We start from the raw sequence: 26,676 nt of genomic DNA, 5'->3' as shown, positions 1-26,676 counted from the left end.
TTAAACACATTCACTATCCATTATCAAGATATCTCAACATGGGAAAGATTCCAGAAGAATGGAAAAGAACAACAAAAAAAGGTGACTGTGAAAACAGCAGTAACTATTGACCTATGTAGCTGCTTTCTCCTTGAGAAAGTCTTTATGGGAGGCAGGTAGGTAGTATAATTGGAAAGAGTGCTGGACTCACAGTCAAGAAAACCAATATTTGAATATTGCCTCAAACACTATCTGTCCCTGGGCAACTCACTTAACCTCTATCAGCCTCAGTTTTTTCTTCTGTTAAATGGAGATAATAATAACACTTAATTCATAGGGTTGTTATAAAGATCAAATGTGCTTTGCAAACCTCAAGTGCTGTATAAATGACAGCTGTTATCATTATCATCAATATATCATCATTAATGGGCTATTTATATACTACTATAGTACCTCATTCTTATCTTCTTAGATGTGATCCAGATAGAAACTGTCTTGTAACAAGTTACTCTGCTGTTTCTATTCTATTTAAAGATCAGCAGATTATTGCACATGTGAATAAAATGATTGCTTTCTTTAATTGAATAAAAATATTGGGATGTAAGGTATTCTTCAGTAGAGTAACTGAAAGCACTTTTGAGACAACTTTCATAACAGTCAGGATGACAGAAATGATTATGTACTTCATCATGTTCCTACATGGATTTTATTTCTTCGGTTAGATCTCTGTATTTTGAAAGCTTTTCATTCTGCCTAGGAGGGTGACATCCATTAAAAATATTTTTAAATATTTATGAATCAATGTTGTTTTTATTGTTATTATTAGCCCAGCATGGTGGCTCACCATATTGGCTTAAAGTCCCTTCTGCTGAGGAGTCTGAGACTGGTGGATGGCTTGAGTATGGGAGTTTTGAACTGAAGTAGGGCTAAAGCTGAATGGGTGCCACCACTGTGTCCAGCACCAATGTGGTGAACCCCAGGGAGTGAAGGGCCACCAGGCTGCCTAAAAAGGAATAAGCTGGCCCAGGTCAGAGAAATGGAGCTGGTTAAAGCCTCTGTGCTAGTCCCCATTTGGAATCAGGCCTCTGAGTGACTACTGCATTTCCAGCTTGGGTGACATGGGGAGACCCAGTCTCAATTTTTTAAAGCATTATACTTGAAGAAAACATAAAGGAACAGGAAGACTTTCACGAAATATTTTCTAGAGGAGACCATGCCTTATATAACTGAGAGGTATCTAATGTATGAAATCTTGCTGTATTTATTTTTTTTAAGTATTTGACTCACTAGAACAAAATAAATCTTGAAAGGCTTCCCTCAGACAAGGATGTCTTCTGTGAAACAGCAGAATAGTGGGATCCTCGGTGTAAATCCTGACCCTGCTACTTATTGTGTGCCTTAAGCCAGTTAGCATCTTTGAATCAGGAGGTCGGACTAGATGACCTATAAGATTCCTTCAAGTTCTAAATTGTATGCATTGTTAAAATCATACAAAATTCTATGACAGAAAACAGTCTGGCAGAAACTAGGTTTAGACCAAAATCTCATCATATACCACAATAAACTGCAAATGGATACATGATCTACATGAAAAAATGTTCCACATCCCTATTAGAGAAGTAGAAATTAAAGCAACTGTAAGATTCCACCCATCCCTATCACATTAGCAAAGATAATAAAAATGTAAAATGACAATTGTTGAAGGGGTCTTGGGAAGATAGACATACTGGTACATTGTTGGTGGAGCTGTGAATTGGTCCTCCATTCTGTTTTATTAAAATATTTTATTTTATCCCAATTACATGTAAAAACAATTTTAAACATTTTTTTAAAAAATTTTGTTCCAAATTCTATCCCCACCCCCTCCTGAGAAGGCAAGCAATTTTGTATAGACTATACATGTGTAGTTGTAGAAAAGTTTTCTGTTCTGGAAAGCAGTTTGGAGTTATTTGCCTTTAGGACTCAAAGAAATCAAAGAAATAGAAAAAGGACTACTATCTACAAAAATATTTATATCAGTCCTTTTTGTAGTGGCAAAGAACTGGAAACAAATGGGGTGCCCATCAATTAGGGAATGTATGAACAAACTATTGCTTCATAAGAAATAATGAAAATAGTTTCAGAGAAACCTGAGAAAATTCATATGAACTGATGCGGAGTAAAGTGATCAGAATCAGAAGAATAATTTTTATAGTAACAACACCATTGTAAAGAAAAACAACTTTCAAAGACTTAAGAATTCTGATCAATGCAATTACCAGCCACATTTCCAGAGGACTGATAATGACACATACAACCCATCTCCTGATAGAGGTGTAATGTACCCAAGGTGCAGAACAAGACATACACTTGGACTGTATATTAAAGAAGAAAGTTGCATCTTTCAAAATAAAGATACTTTGTCCTTTCTAAATGGTATAGGCAATTTTCACTCAATAGAAGTTTTGAAGGCATTTCAGAAATGAAAAGTTCCAATAAGATGTGCGATTTTCCAATTAGTATAAACCACGACAATGCAGACATTCAGGCAACTAGAAGACCTAGAATTCTAGAATCTTAGTGTTGGAAGGAACCTTAGAGACACTTTGTCTTAAGTTCTTGCTTTACTTTGAAATTTTGTGCAGATATGGCAAGTTTTACACCAGGATTTGCTCTTACCATCATCTTTGATTGAAAATGTACAATGCCTTCTTTATGGGATAATTTGCTTTATCAGCAAGATTGTGTGTATGAGCATGCAGTTGTGAGAGGGAGACACTAGAAAGCGCATTCAATTCAACTGACATTACTTGAAGATACAAAGATGAAATAAGACTCATTACTTACCTTCAGGGAGCTTACTTAGTTCAGTTAGGATATAAAAAATGTTCACAACTAACTGGAATACAACTTAGAATGTAATAAGTACCCAGGTCCAGAGACAAGCATGAGAAATTGATATGAAACATATCTCCTCCAAAAGGTGGGTCTTCCAGACATAATGGAGTGGGGGATACCTGAGTTGGATCTTGAAAGAAGGTAACTTTTTATCATTGAATGGAGAAGTGGAAGGATGTAGGGAAACCGTTTCTATATGTTAATATCATGGGTAATCATCTATTCATCTGATGGCCTGAGGTTTCATTCAAAACCTCTTCATTTTGTTAAAATATTACAAAGGACACTCAAACTCAGGAGCAAGAGCATTTGATTAATATATGAAATAACATCAATGACAAGGAAGAGAATCAAGTAATTAAAAACATCTCCACCTATTCACCAATGGGAAAGGTAGCTAGGTGGCTCAGTGGATAGAGCAGCCCACCTTGGAGTCAGGGAGACTCATCTTTGTGAGTTCAAACTCAGCCTCCAACACTTAACTAGCTATGTGACCCTGGGCAAGTCACTTAACCCTGTTTACCTTAGATTCCTTATCAGTAAAATGAGCTGGAGGAGGAAATGGCAAATCACTCTAGTATCTCTGCCAAGAAAACCCCAAATGGGATCAGGAAGAGTCAGATGTGACTGAGAAGTGACTAAACAACAATGTTCACCAACGGGAGCAATCACCTAAATTTTCATGGGAGTTAAAAGCCAGTTCTCCTTTAATCCATCTGGTTCCCCAGTATAATGGGAAAACAGTCTCTTCTGAATCCCATGCCCAAGTGGTAAACACTTAGAATTCAGTGCCTCTTAGAATTTCTTTCCTGAAGGTCTTAGGATTGGTCTGGCGAAATCTGAGACCTCTTGCTTTAGCTTTGGAATCATATAGATCCAGTTGGGACAAAATGGAGAGCCATGTGTTTCTCTTCTTTGTCCCTTCCTACTGCAGCCAACAGTTAGCATCTTCTCCACTTGTTCTACTCTACCTTCTTTTTCTTCTTTTTTGTTTCATCCTTTTTAAACCTTCCTCATTATAGAGCACTCATCACCAATTGGTCTTTGCCTTGTGACATCACTGAGTTTTGTGGTTGGATGTGCAAGCCTTCTAGGAAATGTAGTTCAGAGAATTTTTCTTATTGGATAATGTTATCTTGGTCCCAAGCATTATAGAAATCAAAGTCTTAGGGACATGCCTACGAACCACATATTCCCATACACTCAGTTTATAGATGACTGATAAAATGACTGTTTTTGTTACTCATTCACCCTCCTAAATGTCCCCTTTAAAAGACCCCTCTATTCCCCGGGGCAATCTATCCCAAGCTGCTCTGAACAACTCTCATGCCTGTATTCCCAGGGAAGAATACCATGCTTGGGGCCTCTTCTCCTGTCCTCCTCTGCACTCTCTCCAGTGATACCTACCTAAGTGTGAACCACTTTCCTTTTGGGTCCTGCTCCTTAGGTGATAGTAAAGTAATTCCCCCTAAACTAAGCTGCCTCCCCTGAGTTTAATGGGTATTAACTGGTCCAATTCCCAGATTGTGCATTTTCATCCCAGGGATCTCTTTTAAAAATAATGTCTTGGTTTCACACAGGTACCATCATGGTGGAATTTTTCTGGTACCAGGTCAGGCTGGGGGTGAAAGAGATATTCTGAAACTGGTGGGTTTTATGATACTCCTTAAATGGCACCAGGTAGCACACTAACTACTGGACGCAGAGCTGCAACTGACCCTGGCGGAATACTTTTACATTTGAGCTGAGATATTTGGGGCCAGAACAGGGATAGATCTGATTTTGAGTAGAGAAAGACATAAGCAGGCTTTTAGGGACAAGTATATGGTATGTTTGTATAGGCAGCTGTCCTAAACCTCAGCTGTGCCTGTTAGGTACCAGAAACCCTGCCAGGCACACTTCCTGGATTTCTGTCGACTTTCAATGACTTCCTCTTGGCTAACACCTGCTGATACCTGCCGGTAGGCACATGGCCCCTCAGGGCAGCAACACCATGGATGGTGTGTGAAGTGTGTAAATATTTGAGTCTGTTTATCAGGCATTTAATAGGTGTTGTAAATATTGTATGTGGCATGTTGGAAAATACCCTGGCTGCATATTTATTGTGTTTGGGCTTGGAACCAGGAGGCCATATGCTATGGAGGTGTGAGGACAGTGTAAGGCCTTGAATGCCAGCCAGGTGCCAACTTCCTGTGTGGCCTCAGGCAGAAACTTCATAGAACATTCAGAGCTAGAAGAGGCCTTAGAAATCACATAGTCCAGTCCCCTCATTTTACAAATAAGGAAACTGAGGCCTCAAAAGGGGAAAAGACTGGCTGAAATAGCTTGGTGAGGGCAAGAGCCAAGACACATACCCAGGTCTTTTGATTTCAAGTCCAGACCCCTTTTCCACTGTACCAGGCTTAAGGCCATTTAGTTTCCCTGTCACTGTCTCCTCACAGGCTGTACATGATGCAGGAAATTCAGCTACCTGACTTCACAGGAAGCCCAATCACCTGGCCTAGTTTTCTCCTGAGTCACCCGTTAATAGGAACCTTAGTAAGCACCTGGCTGTCTCAGTGCCCTTCCTTTAGATAGCAGTGGCACTGATGTGATTGGTTCCCAAATACAGTTTTGTACAGTAGGCTCTCTGCCTGGTGAACAATCCCTGGGAATTCCCTGACTGAGCATCTTGGGGAAAGGGGAAGCCCTATTCCCATAGAATACAAGGGTCTGAAAAGACTGTGCCTCAGGTCAAAGCTAGGCATGCTCACAGCTCACATTTCTATAGGGGCTCAAGGTGCTCAAAGTACTTTACATACATCATCTAACTTGATTTTCACAACTCTCTGAGAGAATTGCTATTATAATTCTCATTTTAATAAGCAGGAAAATGAGGCCCAGGAAAGTTGAAAGACTTGTCCAGGGTCATACAGCTAGAAGGTGTCTGAGGTGGGATTTGAAACCTTGGAGTCTCCAAGGACAACACAGCTTCTAGTTGTTCAAGCCTGTAAGAGGATCCCATGGCCCTGACAAATGACTGTGGATCCCCAGCTTTTTAGATAAAGCACGGATGCCCAGGGATGCACCAGTTTTGATCAATAGAGCACAAACATTCCAAAGTGGCTTATCCTGAGGAAGAAATGCCCTGGGATAATTGTGGCATCCCAGCTGTGGGGTTGGGAGCCTGGGTGGCAGATTTCCATGGATTGTCAGGGGAGCACTGGAGTTAGAAGCATGAATAGCCCTCATTTGAATCAGGTTTTGAAGCTGGAGAGAGGAGGAGGAGAAGAGGGGAGCAGAGATGAGAGGGGGAAGGCACTGCTGCTGAGGCATAGATCTATGCCTGATGCTGGTACCCCTTTATGGCGGCAAAGGCGATAGAGAGTGGGCGTGTCTTTCCTGATGTTGTTTTTCCAGGCTAGATTTTGTGAAGCTCAAAGGAAAGGAGGGAAGCCACATTTTGTAAAGAAAAATTCTCACACCTCTGGGGTAGAAGCTGGCCTGTGTGTCCTTAGCGGCTCAGCAGGCTTCCTTGCCTTGATTGTATGTGTGACAGAGGACAATTGCAGCATTTATACAACTTTTTATTGACTGGGGACTGGACAGTAGCATATGGGAGCAGTGACAATGGATGGACTGATGGGAAAACAAAGAAATTCCAGTATTCTGGTGTTTTGAAAAAAGTCATTCAGAACGTCGTCATATTGGTTCAGCTGTTGTAACCAAAGACTGATAAGATAATAGCAGCCTTTGTGGTGGGTTTGTACTGAAATCCTTTATCTTTATGATGCACTCGGGGGCCTTTAGAGTGGAAAGCTCTTTAAATGCCTGTTGGAATCAGACCTCGAATTAGATGCTGGTACACTGGGAGGGTGGAGGGGGGGTCCTTTCCCAGGCATCACCACAAAGTCACTTTTATCTCCAGAGGCCTTCCCATAGGCGCAAAGTTGTTCCAGCCTTCTTTGTTTATTTTTGTTGACTTGTGCTGCCCTATTTTGTGGCATTTAAAAGCAGCCTCTATCAAAAAAGGCAAATGCAAAAGTCTTATGAAGTGGGGACATCATAGCCCAACTGATGTATGTGCAGACTTGGGGTGAGACAGGACAGTTGAGCCGGGTCGTCTGTGAGCAGCAGAGATCAAATACACCTCCCTTTCATGACTGGTATTGTATTAGGCCTTTTTCTCCAACAATGCCAATAAAAAAATTAGAATGGACCAGGGAATTTGCTCACGAAGTTCTTTTTAAATATCTTTGGCACCTTCCTGGTTGGTTGGCCTGGCTCTTTTAATTGATGGTGCCCTGGGCCAGCTCTTTCTACTTTAATCATTTTAGAATAGATGTAAAAATGACCCTATCTTCTCTCCTACTTCTCTTTTTGGTACTTTCCTGTGATTTTTACTATTAAATTCTATTCAGTTCATTAAAGTTAGGTGTGATGAGCCCACTATAGAAACCATCAGGGAGCAGACTTGTTTACAGTTCTCTAGGCCAGTGATTCCTGATGTCTTCAAGGATGAAGACCCTTTTTGAATGTCTAATAATAATAATAATAATAATAGTAATGATGATGATGATGATGATGTCCTGGCCCTCCCAGGTGATTATAATTAGTTCGATTGGTGTCTTGATTCAGAAAATACATGACAAAAAGGTACTATATATTTATTAACATTTGAAAATGAATTTATATTTTGTTTATTACACCATCATCTACATGCATTTGAGAAATAGATATGTTTTATGTGAGACATATTTTCATATAATATGTGCTAAGCACAGTGTTTAATAAATGATTTTTCATTCATTCATTATTTATTCAGTCAGCCAACTAAAGGGAGGCTCATTCATTTATGGATTTGAATATGGATTCATAGATCTCTTGCAGAAATACCCACAGCTTCATCATAACCTCCCTAGAGATTGGCAGCTTTTGTGCAAGGACACAGTTTAGCTGGTCGCTTAAGACCCTGCACTGTCCGGCACTGACTTATCTTTTCAGCCGACTCCACATAACTCTCATTTATGCACTTTGGGTTCTGGCCAGACTATACTCCAATCTTGTCTTGCCTTTTCTTGCCTCCATACATTTGATCAAGGTTTTCCCCTATGCCTGAAACATACTCCCTCCTCATTTCTGCTCATTGAAATCTTTATCGTTCTTTAAGGCCCAGACTCATGTGCCATCTCCTTCATGTAAACTTCTCTGATATTTGCTGCTGTTTCATCTCTTCATTCTCAAGTTTTCCTACAGTGTTTTGTCCATATCTCTGCTCTGCCTCTATCACATTTTTGTATCAACCTAATGAAGGCAGGGACTATAATTTTTCATCTTTACATCTTGTGTGCCTAGCAGAGGGCCTTTTGATACGACAGAGTTTTTCTACCTTTTTGTTGATCCCTGACCCCTTTGGCAGTGCAGTAAAGCCAATGGACAGACCACTTTTCAGAATCACATTTTAGGTACGTAGAATGAAATACACAGGAAGACAAAGTAAACCAAATATATTGAATATAATTATCAAAATTTTTTTAAAGTTTCACAGACTCCAGCTTAAGAATCTTTGTACAAGATGCTTAATAAACATTCAAGTTAGATAATATAACTTGTCAGGATGATAAAATAAAAATTTCCTCTTTTCAGGTTGTAGCCTACATGTATTAGAGAGGAGATACATATTAAAATGAAGAATTTTTTCTTCTCTTGGTCATCATTTGGTCATCCTTTATGCTTTTCCATTCAACTATGCCTTAGCTCTAATGTTGTGGTGATCCACTGTCAGGGAACAGTTACTCTCAGGGAGTTGACTTTTGAGGAAATCAAAATTCTTGGATCATTTAAGTAGTTTAGCCATGTATTGAGATATGATGAAAAGGGTCGGCCAAACCTCTGTCCAGTCCAGTGCCAGTCAAACTGCTTGCATCGGCAGATTTCAGACTAGAAAGTTCCAGTTCCTTCCCAATGCTACTGTCCTCCTTTCCCTACATACTACTGTATAGTAGTGCCTTTTTTTTTAATTATGCCCATTCAGTAATATTTGGCCATATTCAAGTAGACATTCTATGTCTTTTGAGAAACTTACAGGAAAAAAAATGGCCCTAAATACATTTAAAACATAGATTTGTGATTTGTTTATTATGTTTCTATTTTTGTCTAGCCAGGCAGCAACCTAATCTCTCTGCAATGATTTTATATGTCCTAATCTCTTTCATTGGCTTTCTTCTCTTTAGGATCTAGGAACAATCCAGGGTATTGGCTATAGTTTGGAAAGTACAAAAGTTGATATCTTTGGTTGATTTTTCTCAGCTTCTTAAGATTCCCACAAAATGAGGCTAGAGGGCTGATTTCAAAACTATTATAATGAAGGATGGTATTTGAAAACTTTTGATGAAGGAAATTGCCACTGTATTTACATTTTTAAAAAAATGTTTCCTTATTTACACACTATTGACTTCCTATTGAGACTCAAAATTTTAAGTACAACTGGTAAAGAATTCAATGGATCAAATTCAGTAAATCTGAAGTCACTGGAATAAAGGCCCCTAAGAAAAATGTGTCAATTTTAAAGGTCTTTCCTAACTGAAGACCATTTTGCGATAGAGCCAAAGGTTAATAAAATCAGTAGTGAATGTAGCAATTTTACAGATAAGCTATTCACAACAAGTGTAGTTACTTGAATAAAAAGCTAATTCAGTTCTAAAATGCCACATGCAGTAGCAGTGAATAGCTGCTTTTAGGTGCTTTCTGGAGGAGGATAAAGTACAGAATCACAGCACTCTTCTCTTCCAGCGTCCCTGGCTGCCTGTAAATTGCCATGAATGGGACTGTGGGCTGACAGGCTCTATTAAGACAAACTGCCTTTCTCATCGGAGAGATAAAATAAATCAGGTGTTTAGTCAAATTAAAATACTTCAGCTGGAGCAGGCCCTGGGGAGCACTGATCCACCTGACAAATCTGAGAGAAACTCAAGACAGATGTGGTCTGGGGATAAAGGCGACCCCATGGCACAAAACACACACACACACACACACACACACACACACACACACACACACACACACACACACACACACACACACACACACACACACACACACACACACACACACACACGAAAAATAAAGCCCAAGAAAGCACTGTCTTTGCAATTAGAGAATATACGGTTCATAGTTGAATTTCAGACACATGAGCTATGATGCTGGAAGAAGGCAGGCAGGCTGACTTTCCTAATGTTTTGGAGGAAGGCTTTCTGTTCACTCCCTTCCTAAGCCATGTGTTCAGAGAAAGCCTCTTTTGTTATTTGGATGAGCAAAGAGGCTAAGCAGAGCCTCCAGCCTGAAGGATGTGAAACAGATGATGATGGCAAGCAGCTCCCAGTGACCTCCGATGGCCTGGGCAGAACCTTTGAATCTGTCCAGTTTGCTACTTTATCAGAATTTAAACTATAATTAATCGCTAGATTTTTCCATTGAGAGGCAAGATACAGTATCAGAGTGCTTAGGATAGTCTCCTGGTGTCTCTTGACATGCCAGGAGTGTCTCAGCATTACTCCACTGTGTCCTGTAGGCTACCCACTGTTTTTTAACTACATTCTTTGTAGTTTCTATTCTAGGACAGAGTTTCTATTGGAATTGTTTGTTGGAACTTGGGAGAGTCAGAAGGACCTGAGTTTGAATCCTGACCCTCTGTTACTTATCACATGTGATTGTGAGGAAGCCCCTATAGCTCTCTGGGGGGCAGTTTTCTTTCTGTAAAATAAGACAATTGGTTTAGATCTCGAGTTCTTAACCTGGGTTCTTTTTTTCCAATATATTTTAGTAACTCTATTTTGGCATAAATTGTTTTCTTTATAATCCGAGGTAGTTTGTGATTTAAAAACATTTTCCTGAGACTGGGTCTGTAGGCTTCATCAGACAACCAAAACAGGCCATGACACACACACAAAAAAGTGAGGAACTGCTGGGCCAGATTATTTCTAAGGGCACTGTGGTCTCTTGATTTCTGGGCATGAGTTCGTCTCCATTCCTGAGGTCAGCCCTTGGAACCCACTCAGATATTGCGATTTTATCTATCACAGAAATACATCTACTTTCAGGTAATTAAAACAAATATCCTGCACCACAGCTCTAAAATGCATAATTTTTTTTGTCAGTGAACCAACAAGTATTTATTAAGCACCTACTGGGTGCTCAGCACTAAAATGCATAATTTCAAACCAGAGTTTATAACAGAGCAAATGCAATAAGTAATTGTAGGAAAGGAAAATGATACAAAACAAAATTCACAGACTTTGGGTTTGTAAACTAGTCAATGGGAGGCTCAATGTTCAGTGGGTATACTTCCATCATGCCACCCTAGATCTCCAAAGAATACTATGTGCACCCATCCACCCTCCACTCAAGTCTTGAGCGTTTCAGAGTAGTCCAACCATATTAGTCCAGCAGCCTCATTGATAAACCATATCTACCAAGTTAAAATGCAAAGAAAGGACATGCAGTTGCAAAGAAAAGAAAATACGTTTTCACTGTTGAGTAGAAAGAAAGCATGTCAAAGGGAGGCTGCCTGGTTTTAAATCCTGACTGTGAGGGTCACTAGCTCAATGACCATGAGCAAGTTGCTTGAACTGCAGAGCCTCAAACAATTCCCTGAGTCTGTATATTAAAGGAGAGTTTGGGATCGGTTTGGTGGCAGAAGGTGCCCCACTAATAAGATCCTAGATTTGGACCCTCCAAAACAAACAAATGCAAATGCCTCAGGCGTGTTGCCTCCTCCTGACCCTTGATGTCTGTTTCAGGTCCTGGAGATGTGAGTCACTGAAGTGTGTGATAAAAATCTGTCCAGAGCAGGATGTGCTGTTTGTAAAAGTTCCGTAGAGTGCTTCACTTTGTTTCATAATACCAGGTTTTCATCTCCATATTTCTAAACCCCAGAGAGGGGGTCTTCACCTGGAGCCCCTTGATAGGCTGCTGATGCCTATAGACTCCTCAGAAAAATGTTTTTAAATGTTTGAAATCAGATACACAAATCAGAAAGGAAACCAATTGTATTGAAACAGTTCTAAAAATATATTTGAAAAAGCTCATGGATCCCAGGCCAATAACTTCTATACTGGAGTGATGCTTTTCTAAGTTGGGAAATCTGTTATTCTCGTCTTTAAACAGATGATAAGAAACCTTTTCCATGGCCTCCTCAGTCCTGGAATTCTTGGGCAGAGGAGAAAAGGACCTGCTGTCTTGATATCCTGAGCTCTCTCTCAGTGCCTGCTCTAGGTGGGTGCTTAATAAAAACTTGATGTTGAATCTAAGTGATTGAAGTTTGTGGGGATGTTTTAATGAATCTGCAAAAAAAAAAAAAGTCCCCAGTCCTTGCCAGGGGAATCCTAATGTCCCAAGTGACTCTTAGTGACTCCCAATAATTCCAGTTTCCTAGGAACTCTGTCTCTATCTTTTGTCTCTGTCGCCCTCTTTTTGTCTCTGTCACACACACACACACACACACCCACACCCACAGAGAAGATGATCATGGTTTGTAGATCTGGAGTTGGACAGGACCCTAAGAGTCATCTAAATGAAGTTCTTCATTTTCCAGATGAAAAAGGCACAGGATACACCTTGCCTAAAGTTGTGCACACAAGCATTCCGATCATACACTTCCCATCGTAGGCTCCTAGATGTTGACCTGGAAGGCACTTCAGAGGCTGTTTAGTCTAATCCCCTCATTTTACAGAGGAGGAAACTGAGGCCAAGGGACATGAAATGACAAGTGGTCAGTAAGTGTCCGAGGTCAGATTTTGAACTCAGATCTTCTAAATTCCAGAGCCAGCACTGTTTCTGTGCTCAAACTCATGGCCTGCAAGCAGGTAAATATCTGAGAAATAATAGATTGGAAAAAGAGGTGGTTACTTAGGCTTTTATTAATCAAAAATATTTTTATATTTTGCCAACATTTTGAGATATTAAAAAAACAACAACCTCATAATAGATTACAAAGAAGACAATACAAATGCCTTACTTTGAATGCTTGGATCTGTCCAATTATCAGTACATCTATGGGAAGGCGTGTGTTTCTTAGTTCTTTCCCTATTCCTGCTTTGTTCCTCTTAGTAATAAAGTCTCTTACGCTTTTGGTGAAGTTTCCTGATATGCCGAAGGAGACTTTTTTTTTTCAGTTTAAGAACCTTGTAGGCTAAACAGTTCTTTCTTTTGCCTAGATCCCTTTTGTTCCCCATGTGTCAATTAGCTTTGTTTACTGGCCTCATGAGACCTGGGAAGCATCCGATCACACCACCTGATTTTAACAATGTGTAAAATAAAAATTCCACATACATTGTGTGATTTTCCACCATTGTTCCTGAGTCACTCTTCTTAGGCTACAAAGTCTGCATTTTGGCCATAAGTTGTCAAGATAGTTTGTGTGAAGTGTGTGGCAGCTTCTCTGCTACAATAGAGTCACCTTTTAGTGGGCCATCCTTGTTTTCAGTTTGGCCAGGATCCCATGAAGGAACAGTGCCATCAGAAACAAAAAAGGGCTTCTTCTTAATTTCTGTATCACCAGGCCCCCTTCTTGTCTTCTGGTGTTGCCTCTGAAGGAATGAAGGGGGAAATAACAGCTATTGGGAGGCTAGTCACCCCCTCCCACCAAAAAAAAGACTATCTTTGTCGTTGCTGACAGCTGGTGGCTTCTTTCTGAAAAGCTTTCAAATCATAGATCATTCCTTCATAATGAAACCTGTGTGGCTCGAGTACAGTGGGTTGAAATTCTTATCTTGTGCCACAGTGAAATGCTCTAATTTAGATTCACAAAAGGATTCTGTACCCTTTACTTAGAAGAGCTGTGCAATTTACCCATAAAAAGACTGTTCAGCACCATTAGTGCATGCCGTAAGTGTTCAGAGGCTTCATCCTTATTAAACACCATATCCTTATGCATAACCTTTTCAACCCTGAGGATGTTTGCTTCCTTTGAAGAATGACAAGTGAAAAAAGGGGTGAGGGAGCCCCAAAGCAACATTGTTGCCTCCAAAAGAATGAACTTGGGAACTTCGGCTTGTCCCTGTCTTCGCCCTCTCCCCCCAATCTACTCCATCTTCCCTCTAAACTATGATCTTGTGTTGAATTTCTTCTCACTGGTGGAAGTCCCTCCTTAGACTCGTACAATGGACAAGGGAACTCACCGTGGTTCTTAATCCTTAATAATAAGGGTTCTTGATCTCAATGCCACATGGCATTATGGTACTAGCAGGGACACCCTTCAGGGTGAAGCTCAGAGTATACAAAGATCCTTAAAAAAATTTTTGTGCCAAATATTGAGGACTTCTTGTCTTGACCATTTTTTTTTATTTTGTTGGTTTTACAATATCTGTTTTCCTTACAATCTGAATTGTAGGATCTGGAGAAAACTTTGGGGATTCTACAGATCGAGTCTGATTTTTTCATTCATTTTATGGAGAAGAAAACTGAGACTCAGGGAGATAAATGACTGGCAGAGATAACACAAGTAGTAGTAACAGAGACTATGTCCCAGCCCAGGTCTTCTGATCAGGGTTTTTTTTCTACTGTCCCATTCCGGTTTGGGAGATTCTCAGAGCTGCAAGAGAGGTCAGCAGTCATCTAGCCTGACTAGAATCCCTTCTAAAATGTCCCCTTCAAATTACCATCCATTCTGTGCTCGAAGATCCCAGCTGAGAGAGATAAGCGTCATCGAGGTAGCAGATAGCAGGTTTTTGCGTCAATTGTAGAAAAAGTTGCTTCCCCCAAACTTCCCTCTGTTGGTTCCCTTTCTGCCTTTGGATGCCAAAACAAACAAACAAACAAACAAAAAAAAACGAAACAAAAACAAAACAAAACAAAACAAAAAAGAAAAAAAAATCAAAAAAACGTACACACACACACACAAAACCAGAACAGATCTAATTCCTGTTTTACATGACTTTAGATACTTTAGGTACTTTAGATGCTTGAAGGTAGCTACCATGATCCGCTCGAGTCTTCTCTATACCAGGTTAAACTCCTCTTGTTCCCTCTTGTTCCTTTAACTTGTCCTTTACAGAAGAGTTTTTAGTTATAGAAATAGCTAGGTGAACAGAGTTCTGGGCCTGTAGTCAGGAAGCCCTGAATTCAAATGCGACCTGAGATACATAATAGCTGTGTGACCCTGAGCAAATCACTTAACCTCTATCTGCCTCAGTTTCCTCAACTGTAAAATGGGCATCATGATAGCACCTATTTCCTAGGGTTGTCGTGAGGATTAAAGGAAATAGTATTTGTAAAATGCTTAACACAGTGCCTGGCACATGGTAGATGCTTAATAAATTCTTCCTCCCTCCCTTCCTTCCTTCTCTCCTTCTCTCCTTCCTTCCTTCCTTCCTTCCTCCCTCCCTCTCTCCCTTCTTTTCCTCCTTTCTTCCCTCTCCCTCCCTCCCTTCCTTCTTTCTTCTCTTCCCTTTTTCCTTTCTTCCTTCTTCCCTCCCTCCCTTCTCTTCTTTCTCCCTTTCTTCCCTCCTTCCTTCCCTCCCTTTCTTTTTTGCTTCCTTCCTTCCCTCCTTTCTTCCTTTCCTCCCTCTTTTCTTCCCTCCCTCCCTTCCTTCCTTCTCTTTTTTCTTCCCTTCTTCCCTCCCTTCCTTTTTTCCTTCTATCCTTCCTTCTCTTCTTTCTCCCCTTCTTCCCTCCTTCCTTCCCTCCCTTTTTCCTTCCTTCCTTCCCTCCTTTCTTCCTTTCCTCCCTCTTTTCTCCCCTCCCTTCCTTCCTTTCTTCCTTCCTTCCTTCTTTTCTTTCTGCCCTTCTTCCCTCCTTCCTTCCTTCCCTTTCTTTTTTCCTTCCTTTTTCTTCCTTCCCTTCCTCCCTCTTCCCTCCCTCCCTCCCTTCCTTCTCTTTTTTCTTCCCTTCTTCCCTCCTTCCCTCCCTTCCTTTTTTCCTTCCATCCTTCCTTCTCTTCTTTCTCCCCTTCTTCCCTACTTCCTTTCCTTCATTTCTTCTTTCCTTCCTTTTTCTTCTTTCCTTCTTACCTTCCCTTCCTCCCTCCTTTCTTTCCTCCCTGCCTCCCTCTCCCTTCCTTTTTTCCTCTCTCTCTCCCTTCCTTCCTTCTGTCCTTCCTTCCCTTCTTCCCTCCTTCCCTTCTTTCCTTCCTTACTTCTTTCCTTCCTTCCTTCCCCATCCCGAGTGCCCTCCTCTGGACATGTTCTAGTTTGTCGATGACCTTCCTAAATTGTGGCACCCAAGAACTGGACACAGTAAACTGGGTCTTACCCTGCCTGAAGGTAGTTTGACTATCGTCTCACTCCTCCTGGACGCCGTGTCTCTTAACGCAGCCTCAGGTCACACTGGCTGGCTGGCCATAGCATGGTGTTGAACTTTCAGGCCGTTGGAATCCCCAGGTCATTTTCACAGTAGCTCTTGTCTAGCTCTGTCTCTCCTGTCTGTAGCTGAGAAACTGATTTGCTGCTCTTATTTTGGGGTTGGAAGATGAGACTCCCCTTTTGCCATATGTCATTAATTACTCTAGTGTGATGGTTCTTAACTTGGGGTTTGTGAACTTGCTTTTAAAATGTTTTAATAATGGCATTTCTATAGAATTAATTTCCTTTGTAATCCTATGCATTTTATTTTATGCATTTAAAAGTATGATTCTGAGATTTCCTCAAACTGCCCAAGGGGTCCATGACATAAGAAAGGTTAAGAACTCCAGCTCCATCAGCAAAATACTTGTTCTCATGATTTTTTGTTGCTCTGCCTTTGTGAAGATGGCCTGTATTCACCCACAGGGATTATCTCTGAGTAAACGGTACAATAGAAAAAGGTCTGGCCCTGGAGTCAGGAGCCCTCCTTGAGTCTCAGTTTCTTCCTCTGGAAAATGAAGAATTGGCTTTGATGGCTCCCGGGATCCTTTCCACCTCTAGATTGGTGTGTGGGAGAACCACCATTTATACACACTAGTTGGGTGTCTTAGGCTCAACATGCCTTTGTGCATCTTGCCCACTTGCGTGTAAGAATGTTCCTAGACATGCCCAATCTCTTCTCTCCCCTTTAGGTACCCCTGAGAGTCTGGCAGAGAAAGAACGGCAGCTCTCCACCATGATCACCCAGCTGATCAGCTTACGGGAGCAGCTCCTGGCTGCACACGATGAGCAGAAAAAGCTAGCCGCCTCCCAGATTGAGAAGCAGAGGCAGCAGATGGACCTAGCTCGCCAGCAGCAAGAGCAGGTGAGGCACCCAGATAGGAGGTTGACCTGCCCGCTCCTGGGCTTGGTCCCCGTACAAAGGGCTGGGTGTCACCTGGATCAGCTTCGTGACGGTGGGGGGGGGATGTGGGCACAGTGACCTTCTGCAAACGTCATGCCCGCACATCAGAACCTGTTGAGGTTTTTTGCGGGGGTGTCATTTGTGGTCAAAGGAAAGAGTCCATCAGCCGGACAAAGTAGCTGTAACATGCATTATTGTAGAATAATGGGGCCAGTGTACTAGATTAACGATGGTGGGGAGTCAGTCGCTTTGGAATAGTTCTCCCTGTAGGTATTTGGTACACTTGCCTTTTATTAGCACAGGTGACTTTTTCAAGCCAAATTCCCATACTTTTTTTCCAAGATTGTGAAAATTTACTTTCTCAAGGACCTATGAACTTGAACCATGGAGCTCAGCTGAAGTCCTCCCGGTTTTAAAAACTGTCTGTAAACTAGTCAAAAGGAAACAAGAGGAATAATAAAGTTTAAACTATGTCATTTTAAAGGTAGTCACTTTCCCAAACGCTCTATACGTCTCATTAGAGTGCAGTAATCTTAACAACAGTGATTCCATGGAGCAGTCCTATAGGCATTAGATCAGACAGACCCAAATTAATGTGCAGTTTTTAGGAATCTGACATTATTACTGGAATTATCTTTTCAGTTAAATGTATTTTATAGGGGTATATAGAGCAATATATGCTCTGTTGATTTTAATGAGTTGTGACGTCTGGTATTTTATGTGCTTGAATATTTGCCCACATGTAGGAATATGGACTCAGCCCCTAATGGAAAATAACATAAAGGAAGACTGTAAAAAATCAGAAGTTAGAATGTCATTTAGCCATCCAGAGATGACACAGTAATTAACTATTGACACTTGTGAATAAGCTAGCACAAATTAATCTTGACACATTTGCAGACGAGTGATATCTTACAGTGAACACTTTGTAATTATATTTCAAAATGAAAATTAAATGACACTTAAAACTAGGTTGTCATGCCCAATGAAGCGAGCATGTATCTCAGCCGATTGGCAAATAAAATTCAGAATTTGAGCCACATGGTGCTTATGTCCCATACTTCACTGTGTCAAGCCTATACATCCAGAGTGGATGATGGTAATTGCACTGTGGTGTTTGGGATGCATTTCTATGCATCACTTTATCACTTAGGAGGTACCATCAATATTAGATGCCTGGTGGTGTTTCACTGGTTTCCAAGCAGGAAATAAATATTCAGAGGCCCTAGCATCAAACCAAGAGCTGCAGTGTGAGCTGTGCTCCAGTGATTTGGACTGTGTCAAGGACAGCTGGCTGTGTCCATGGGCTGAAGTGGAATCCTTTCCTTTCCCTTCTCCCACTCCCACTGAGTTACCCTGGCCCAAGCTCCACCTGCCCTGCTCCTAGGGCGACAGCCCACCATTGAAGCAACTCTTGGGTCCTGGGCAACACTTCTCTGCCAGCCATCTCCCTGGGAAGGTGATTATTTGCTTCCTTCTTCTTGGGAGGCCTGGGGAGTGCGGCCCAGGACTAAAGCTCTGTCCCTTCCATCTCCTAGATCCACAATGTCCCTAGAATACAGGTCCAGCCACTTTCTGTTTTAGGGCTGAGAAATAGGCAGACAAGTCGTGTGCTCTTTCCTGAAGAGCACCTTTAAAGCCAAGGGCCACCTTGGACCTGCTCCCTGCCCTGCCCATGGTTCTCCGCTGCAGCCGGACCTAGAAGGGAGCTTCCTCTTGCCACTGAGTTGCCTTCAAGACTTAAAGCTGCAACAATACGATATTTGAGATAATATGCAGCCTGCTATCTAGCCTGTGCTTTGTGGTAAGCACCATTATCCCAATGAAGTTGTTTGGCCCCCTCATGGAGAGCATCCAGCCATAGGTAGACTGTTTCTATATACCAGAAGATGTTTTCAGGCATGGAATCCAATTTTCTAACCAGGAAAAAGAATAGAGTGTCTGTTTGGGAATCCCCATATGGATGATAAGACTAACTCACTCCCTGTAGGAGCGAATGAGTGATTCTGTAAGGCAGAAACCTGAGAAATCTTTTACCTGGAAGTTTAGGTCTTTAAGTAGCTCACTTCACTATATATGTATATATATATATATATATATATATATATATATATATATATGTGTGTGTGTGTGTGTGTGTGTGTGTGTGCGTGTGCGTGTGCGTGTGTATTATATATACATACATGTGTATGTATGTATACATGTATCTATATCCATATATCCATATATGCATGTACATGTATATATTCATCCATACATGCATATAGAAATATGTATACATGCATGTATATACACATAAATACATATACAGTGGTATAGTGAATAGAGTATTGGCCTCAGTTTCAGGAAGATCTAGGTTCAAGTCCTGCCCCTGATACTAGCCTAGCTATCTGATGCTGGACAAGTTCTTTTTTTTTATTTTATTTATTTTTTTAAGACCTCTTTTTTACTCTCTCTGTATTGTCATACAATCGTAGATTTTGAACTAAAATCGTCAGTTTAGTCCATTTTTTTTTAGTTTTCAACATTTACTTCCACAAGATTTTGAGTTCTAAATTTTTACCCCATCTCACCCCTCCCCCCACCCCAAGATGGCATGCATTCTGAATACCCCTTCCCCTAGTCTGCTTTCCCTGCTATCTCTCTCCCCCTTCCCCTTCTATTTTCCTGTAGGGCAGGATAGATTTCTGTATCCCACTTCCTGTATTTCTTATTTCCCAGTTACATGTAAAAACATTTTTTTAAACATGTATTTTTAAAACTTTGGGTTCCAAATTTTCTCCCTTCCTCCCTCCCCACCCACCCTCATTGAAAAGGCAAGCTATACATGTGCAGTTATGCAAAACATTTCCATAGCAGACATGCGATGAAAAACTAATTCTATTTCCCTTAATCCTATCCCACTCCCCCATTTATTCTATTCTTTCTTTTGACCCTGTCCCTCCTCAGAAGTATTTGCTTCTGATTACCCCCTTTCCCAATCTGCCCTCCTCTCTATCATCCCCCTACTCTCTTGTCACCTTCCCCTCCTATTTTCCTGTAGGGTAACATAGATTTCCATACTCCATTGTGTATGTTATTCCCTCCTTAAGTCAAATCCTATGAGAATAAGATTCACTCATTCCCTGTCACCTTCCCCATTTCCCCTCCGCTGTAAGAGCCTTTTCTTTTCTGTTTTTTTCTTGTGTGAGATAATTTACCCCATTCTACCTTTTCCTTTCTCCTTCTCCTAGTATAATCCTCTCTCACCCCTTAATTTTATTCTCCAGATAAGACGCTTTCATCTTCAACTCACCCTGTGCCCTCTATCTATCTATCTATCTACATACATATAATTTTTTCCCTCCAACTACCCTAATGCTGACAAAGGTCTCATGAGTTACAAATATCATCTTTCCATGCAGAAATGTAAACAGTTCAACCTTAATAAGTCTCTTATGATTTCTCTTTCCTATTTACCTCTTCATGTTCCTCTTGAGTCTTGTATTGGAAAGTCAAATTTTCTATTCAGCTCTGGTCTTTTCATCAAGAATGCTTGAAAGTCCTCTATTTCACTGAATGACCATTTTTTCCCCTGAAGAATTATACTCAGTTTTGCTGGGTATGTGATTTCTGATTGTAATCCTATCTTCTTTGCCCTCTGGAATATTATATTCCATGCCCTGTGATCCCTTAATGTAGACGCTGCTAAATCTTGTGTTATCCTGATTGTGTTTCCACAACACTTGAATTGTTTCTTTCTGGCTGCTTGTAATATTTTCTCCTTGACCTGGGAACTCTGGAATTTGGCTACAATATTCCTAGGAGTTTTCTTTTGGGGATCTCTTTCAGGAGGAGATTGGTGGATTCTTTCAATTTCTATTTTGCCCTCTGGTTCTGAAATTTCAGGGCAGTTTTCCTTGATCATTTCCTGAAAGATGATGTCTAGGCCCTTTTTTTGATCATGGCTTTCAGAGAGTCCAATAATTTTTAAATTCTCTCTCCTGGATCTATTTTCCAGGTCAGTTGTTTTTCCAATGAGTTATTTCACATTGTTTTTTAATTTTTCATCCTTTTGGATTTGTTTTACAGTGTCTTGATTTCTCATAAAGTCACTAGCTTCCAATTGCTCTATTCTAATTTTTAGGGAAGTATTTTCTTCAGTAATCTTTTGGACTTCCTTTTCCATTTGTCCAATTTTGCTTTTTAGGGCATTCTTCTCCTCATTGGCTTTTTGGACCTCTTTTGCCATTTGGGTTAGGCTATTTTTTAAGGCGTTATTTTCTTCAGTATTTTTTTGGGTCTCCTTTAGCAAGCTGTTTACTTGCTTTTCATGATTTTCTTGCATCACTCTCATTTCTCTTCCCAGTTTTTCCTCTACTTCTCTTACTTGCTTCTTCAAATCCCTTTTGAGCTCTTCCAAGGCCTGAGACTGATTCACATTTTTCTTGGAAGTTTTGGATGTAAGAGCTTTGACTTTGTTTTCTTCTTCTGGTTGTATGTTTTGATCTTCTTTGTCACCTAATTAAGATAATATAGTCTGACTCTTTTTGCACTGCTTGCTCATGATCCCAACCAATTACTTGAGTTTTAAACTCTTTGTTAAGGTAAGAGTCTGTTTCCAATGTGGAGAATGTAGTGTCCCAAGCTTCGGGGGTTTGTACAGCTGTTGTCAGAGATACTTCTAGGGACCTGTAAATTTTCAGTTCTTCCAAGGTGCTATGATAAGGGGTGAGGTGTTTTCTCTCCACCACCACAACAAGCTCCACCACTCCAGTGCTCCTCCTCGCCCCAGGACTGCCCCTCAGAGCTGTGACCCAGATCCAAGCACTGGCAAAGCAAGAGATTCCTGCCTCCTCCTAGCAAAGAGATCCTTGCAATCCCCCTCTGATCAGCCACTCGATTCCCCCTCACTCTGTGGGCCAGACACAGTCGTTGCCCCGAGGGCACGCTCTGGACTTGTGGCTGAGACCTAGCTCCTCTCTCACCGCAGTCACAGACTTTTCCCACTAACCTTCTAAGTTGTCTTTGGCGTTCGTGGGTTGAGAAGTCTGGAAACCACTACAGCTGCCCGCGATTCAGTCCGCCAAGGCCTGCACACCCACGCCAAACTGCGCTCCTCTTCCAGCCCGGCGCGATGTACGTTTCCGATAAGCCATCCAGGTTGTCTTGGGCTGGAAATTTGTTTTACTCTGTCTTTTTGTGGGTTCTGCTGCTTTAGAATTTGTTTAGAGCCATTTTTTATAGGTATTTGGAGGGGTTTGGGGGACAGCTCTAGCCAGTCACTGCTTTCCCTCGCCATCTTGGCTCCACCCCCAGGACAAGTTCTTTAACCAACCCCTTGATTCACTCCGCATTTCTCTTAGACTATACATTGCAGACTCCCTTTATTTGGTAGAGGCAGTTTCCTTACCAGGAGTTGCTTATACTAATGAAGTTTCTATCTCTGTCTCTCTCTGTCTCTCTCTCATTCTCTCTTTCTCCCTCTCTCTCTCATCTGTCTCTATATCAAATATGTCTATATATCTAGGTTGTACAGTGGCTAGAGCTCTGGACCTTGAGTCAGGAAGACCTGAGTTTAAATCCAGGCTCTGACATTAACTAGCTGTGAGACCACGAACAAATCACTTAACTTTTGGCTGCCATGGTTTCTTCATCTGTAAACTGTTTGAAGTGTTATAAGAATAACTTCTACCTCCCAGGGTTGTTGTGAGGATAAAATGAGATAATTACTTGTAAAATTCTTTGCAAACCTTAAAGCTCTATATAAATGCTAGCTATCATTGTTAGTGTTATTATTTTGCTTAAGCCTATATGAATGAATGAAGCATTAATAAGCACTCATGTCCAAAGCATTGTGCTATGTGCTGAGGAGAAAAAATAGAGAAGAAAATAACCTCTGTTCTTAAAGACCTTATATTGGAATGGAGCTATATTCTACTTATATATAGGTGTTGGGGACAGATGCTTTGGGTATTCCTGTGGCAACTTTTGTTTGATTTTTCAGTTCTTCTGAAGATTATGTCTGATAGGTGCTGAAAAAGCCAGAACTCTGTCTCTAACTCCCATTTTGAATCTGGAGAGATTTTGTAGCAAAGCCACTCACTTTCCTAACTCTTACTTCTAGTTTCTGCTTTCTCAGCCCAAATTAATCTCATTAGAAAAGTATAGCTGGAATTTTACAGTTTTACAGTCTTCCCTCTCTAAGGGCCAGAATTTCAAATTCTGGACCTTTCAAGATGACAGGTGTGGGTCCAGGTGATATGATGCATCTGCAAACCCCCCTCTGAAGCAGTGGTGCTCATCTGCCCATAGCGATTTAGGAGTCAGCAGAGAGATGGCACCAGGTTGGGATTTGTCCTTTGCTCCACCTTTCCTGGGCTGCCTCACTCTCTTTCCAGTAGCCCTTGCCCACGGAGGTGCAATAAAACATTGTTCGGATGCCAGGAGATGTACCTGAGGTGATGCTTGGGGTTTAAACACTTCATTGTAACTTAACGAAACTTTCTTTCTGACAGATTGCGAGGCAGCAGCAGCAACTTTTGCAACAGCAGCACAAAATCAATCTCCTGCAGCAGCAAATTCAGGTCAGTGTGTTTTATGACTCTCATCTGATTGCACTTCCATACTCGCCCTCCTGAAGATGGAGTTTCCCAGGTTGCAGACATGCCCCTCTCTTTCAAGGAGCAGCTGCAAGAGTTGCACTTACCCAAAGTCAGCATGCATGAGTTTCCAAGTGACTCTAGGCCATGTCGGACCCTCTAGGGGTCTAACAACACTTGCAGATTTTTTGATGATGTCCTGGGCTCCTCTGAGAAGTCAGTGGAACAAACCTTGTTGCTTTTCCTCCCATCATTTGCCTGACATGGTGTTACACCAATTTACCCAGAAGTATGTGGCGTTTCCATGCTCTCATCCCCACCTCTTTCTCCTTGGTGTTTTACCATATCTGACATCGTTAGGGTTTGTGATTTGCTTGTCATCTGGGTTGTGTGAGACACTGCTCTACCCAGATTTCCAGAATTTTTCTTTTTCCTGGGTACCTGAAGTGGTTTGATTTGACCATCTCCCATATCACACGGGCTTATGAACAAGAAGAATGCAGGTTGTGATTCTGACCTTGCCCATTCCAGGTATTCATTTCTTCTTGAGGACTTACTATTAATTTAGTAATTTGATTATGGACAGGGCACTCTGTTGGGTAAGAAACTGAATAAGGCATAATTCTTGTCTTCAAGGAACTTTCAGTCTGGCCTAGAAAGAGAGATAAAATGAAAAGCCCTTAGAAATGTAAGTAAAGGCACAAGTATTCAAGCATTGAACACCTGCTTCTCTCCTCCCCTGACAGGAAGGATGAATAAAGACTTGGGATGGTTAGATGGTTGGGATGGAAAGGATTTTCCCTTTCTAGAAATGGGTACTGAAAAAACTGGTCAATGTGATTGCTGAGCCACTGTCAGTGATATTTAAAAGACTCCAGAAAATAGGAAAGCTCCAACTGGTCTACAGATATTTTCCTAATTCGAGAGAGAGAGAGAGAGAGAGAGAGACAGACAGACAGACAGAGAAAGAGAGGTTGAGAGTCTATGAACTGAAAGCCTGACTTAATTTCCTGGGAAATTTCTAGAGTGAGTCATTGGAAGAATGGTTAGTGAGCATCTAGAAAAAGGAAGTGGTGATTATAAAACCCTACCTGGCTTTGTTCTAAAAACGGGCCCTATCAGACTGACCTTTTTTTATTTTTTTCCAATTTGCTATAAATATAGTTAGTCTAAAATTTAGCAAAGCACTTGATCAAGTGTCTACTACTATTCTTGTGCAAAAGACGGATATGGACAAGACTGGTTGAATGGCTGGACTCGAAGAATGATTATTGATGGTTCAATGTTAGCTTGGCAAGGAGGTCTCCAGTAGGTGATCTGTACTTATCCTGTGCCATTTATTGTTTTTGTCAATAATTTAGATAAAGGTATAAATGAATGAGTCAATGAATGGAGCATCATTTAATACATGCTAACTGTGCATAGCACTGTGCTAAGCCCTGGGACTACAAATAGAAAAATCAAGACAGTTCCTGCCCTCAGAGAGTTCACATTCAAACCAGGGGAGACAACATATAAAATTCTATGGAATGTTCATAAAATTCGTAGATGATCCAAAGCTGGGAGGGCTAGCTAAAACACTGAATGGCAGAGTCAGGATCTACAAAGATCTTTGACAGGCTAGACTGCTGGGCTGAACCTAATGAGATGGAATTTAGGAAAATAAGTAGTGAGCCTTACACACGGGTTCAGAAATCAACTTCACAAGTATGAAGAGAGGACAGTCAGCTGTTGAAAAAGGACCTGGTTTGGTTTGTTTTGTTTTTGTTTTTTGCTATCTAACTTATATTTAAGCAGTTTTGAGGAATTCTCTCTATCACAAGGCAGCCCACTCAGTTGTTGGACAGCTCTTATCACCCAAATTGTGTCCCTGTGACTTCCTCTGGAACACATGGAATGAGTCCCACCCTTACACCCCTTGACTTGTGGGAAGACAAGGAATATAGATTCCCCTTAAGTGTTCCCTAGGTTAGGAGTTCTCTGTTCCTCCAGCTGATCCTCATAAATCATGGTTGTTCAGACCCCTAATCATCCTAGTCCTTTTCCTTTTAATGTGCTCAGCCTTGTCAGTAGTCCTATTAAAATGTGGCGTTTAGAACTCAACACAAAACTATGTATCAGGGCAGTGCATTACAGTTATTGGCACATCAGATGAGCTCCTCTATCCAATGACTGTTCAGCATTTCAGCCAAATGTTTCTTTAGTCTTAATCTTGTATTCCATGCTTACAAATATGATTAGCCCAGATGCAGGATGTCTAAATGTGGGAGAATTGTATTTCATGTTGGGATCTTGCCTGTCTGTCTTTACAATTAAATCTTGTTATAATTTTTGATGGTAACCATCTCATGATTCCTACTGAGTTTCTTAAACAACTGTTCAGGTGTTCTTTTACACCAGACTTACTAAAACTGTCAGTGCCTTTCCTACTGCAGAGGTCAGGACTTTCAACCTTTCACGTTCTGCATTTTCCTCTCTGGATCACTTCGTAAGCACACAGTAAGTGTTAAACGATCCAATAGCTATTTACTCTTTATGACCCTCCTATTTGCCAAGTAAAAATGGAAGTGTCTCTCTGAGATGGCCGCATTTCAGTTAGTTTCTTACTGTTGCTCCTTGGCCGCTGCCCTTATTAGTTTTATTACTCCCAGATTTCCAATATTTTACTCCTCATCCCAGCATTATGTTGCTTGGACTTCAACTGGCCTTCCTAATTAATGTTTGTAAATGGCTCTGAGGACCTCAGATGAAAGGAACCAAGTAAGTCTGAGGCATTATTTATGAACTATTATTAGTATTTATTACCTGCATATAATTGTATAGTTATTAGTCTGTGACATGAAATGGATCTTTTTTTCATGAAACTGTTAAACTTAGTCATGCAGTAGAACTTCCTAATGGCTATTCAGTTTAAAAAGGAGGGGTAAACCTTTTGTTTCCTTGCTTTCTAGCAAAAAAAACCACATTTTTCTTAAAATTAGGAACTTTATCAGAATTTAAGGGAAAAAATCAAACAAAT

The 26,676-nt window shown here is 40.9% G+C and overlaps 1 protein-coding gene across 1 annotated transcript in view; it reads left to right on the top strand.

Moving 5' to 3' along the window:
* The window catches only part of SOX6 (SRY-box 6), a 364,739-nt gene that overhangs the window by 128,475 nt on the left and 209,588 nt on the right, over positions 1-26,676 (top strand). The window contains exons 5-6 of the mRNA XM_027852618.1: positions 16,865-17,037; positions 23,574-23,642. Of these exons, the coding sequence (XP_027708419.1) occupies positions 16,865-17,037; positions 23,574-23,642 (242 nt within the window). The remainder of the gene's footprint in view (positions 1-16,864; positions 17,038-23,573; positions 23,643-26,676) is intronic.

This window comes from Vombatus ursinus, unplaced genomic scaffold, assembly GCF_900497805.2.
Source record: "Vombatus ursinus unplaced genomic scaffold, bare-nosed wombat genome assembly UNPS02009770.1, whole genome shotgun sequence".
In the NCBI taxonomy this organism is placed as follows: Eukaryota; Metazoa; Chordata; class Mammalia; order Diprotodontia; family Vombatidae; genus Vombatus; species Vombatus ursinus.
This window is presented reverse-complemented; position numbering and strand designations above follow the sequence as displayed.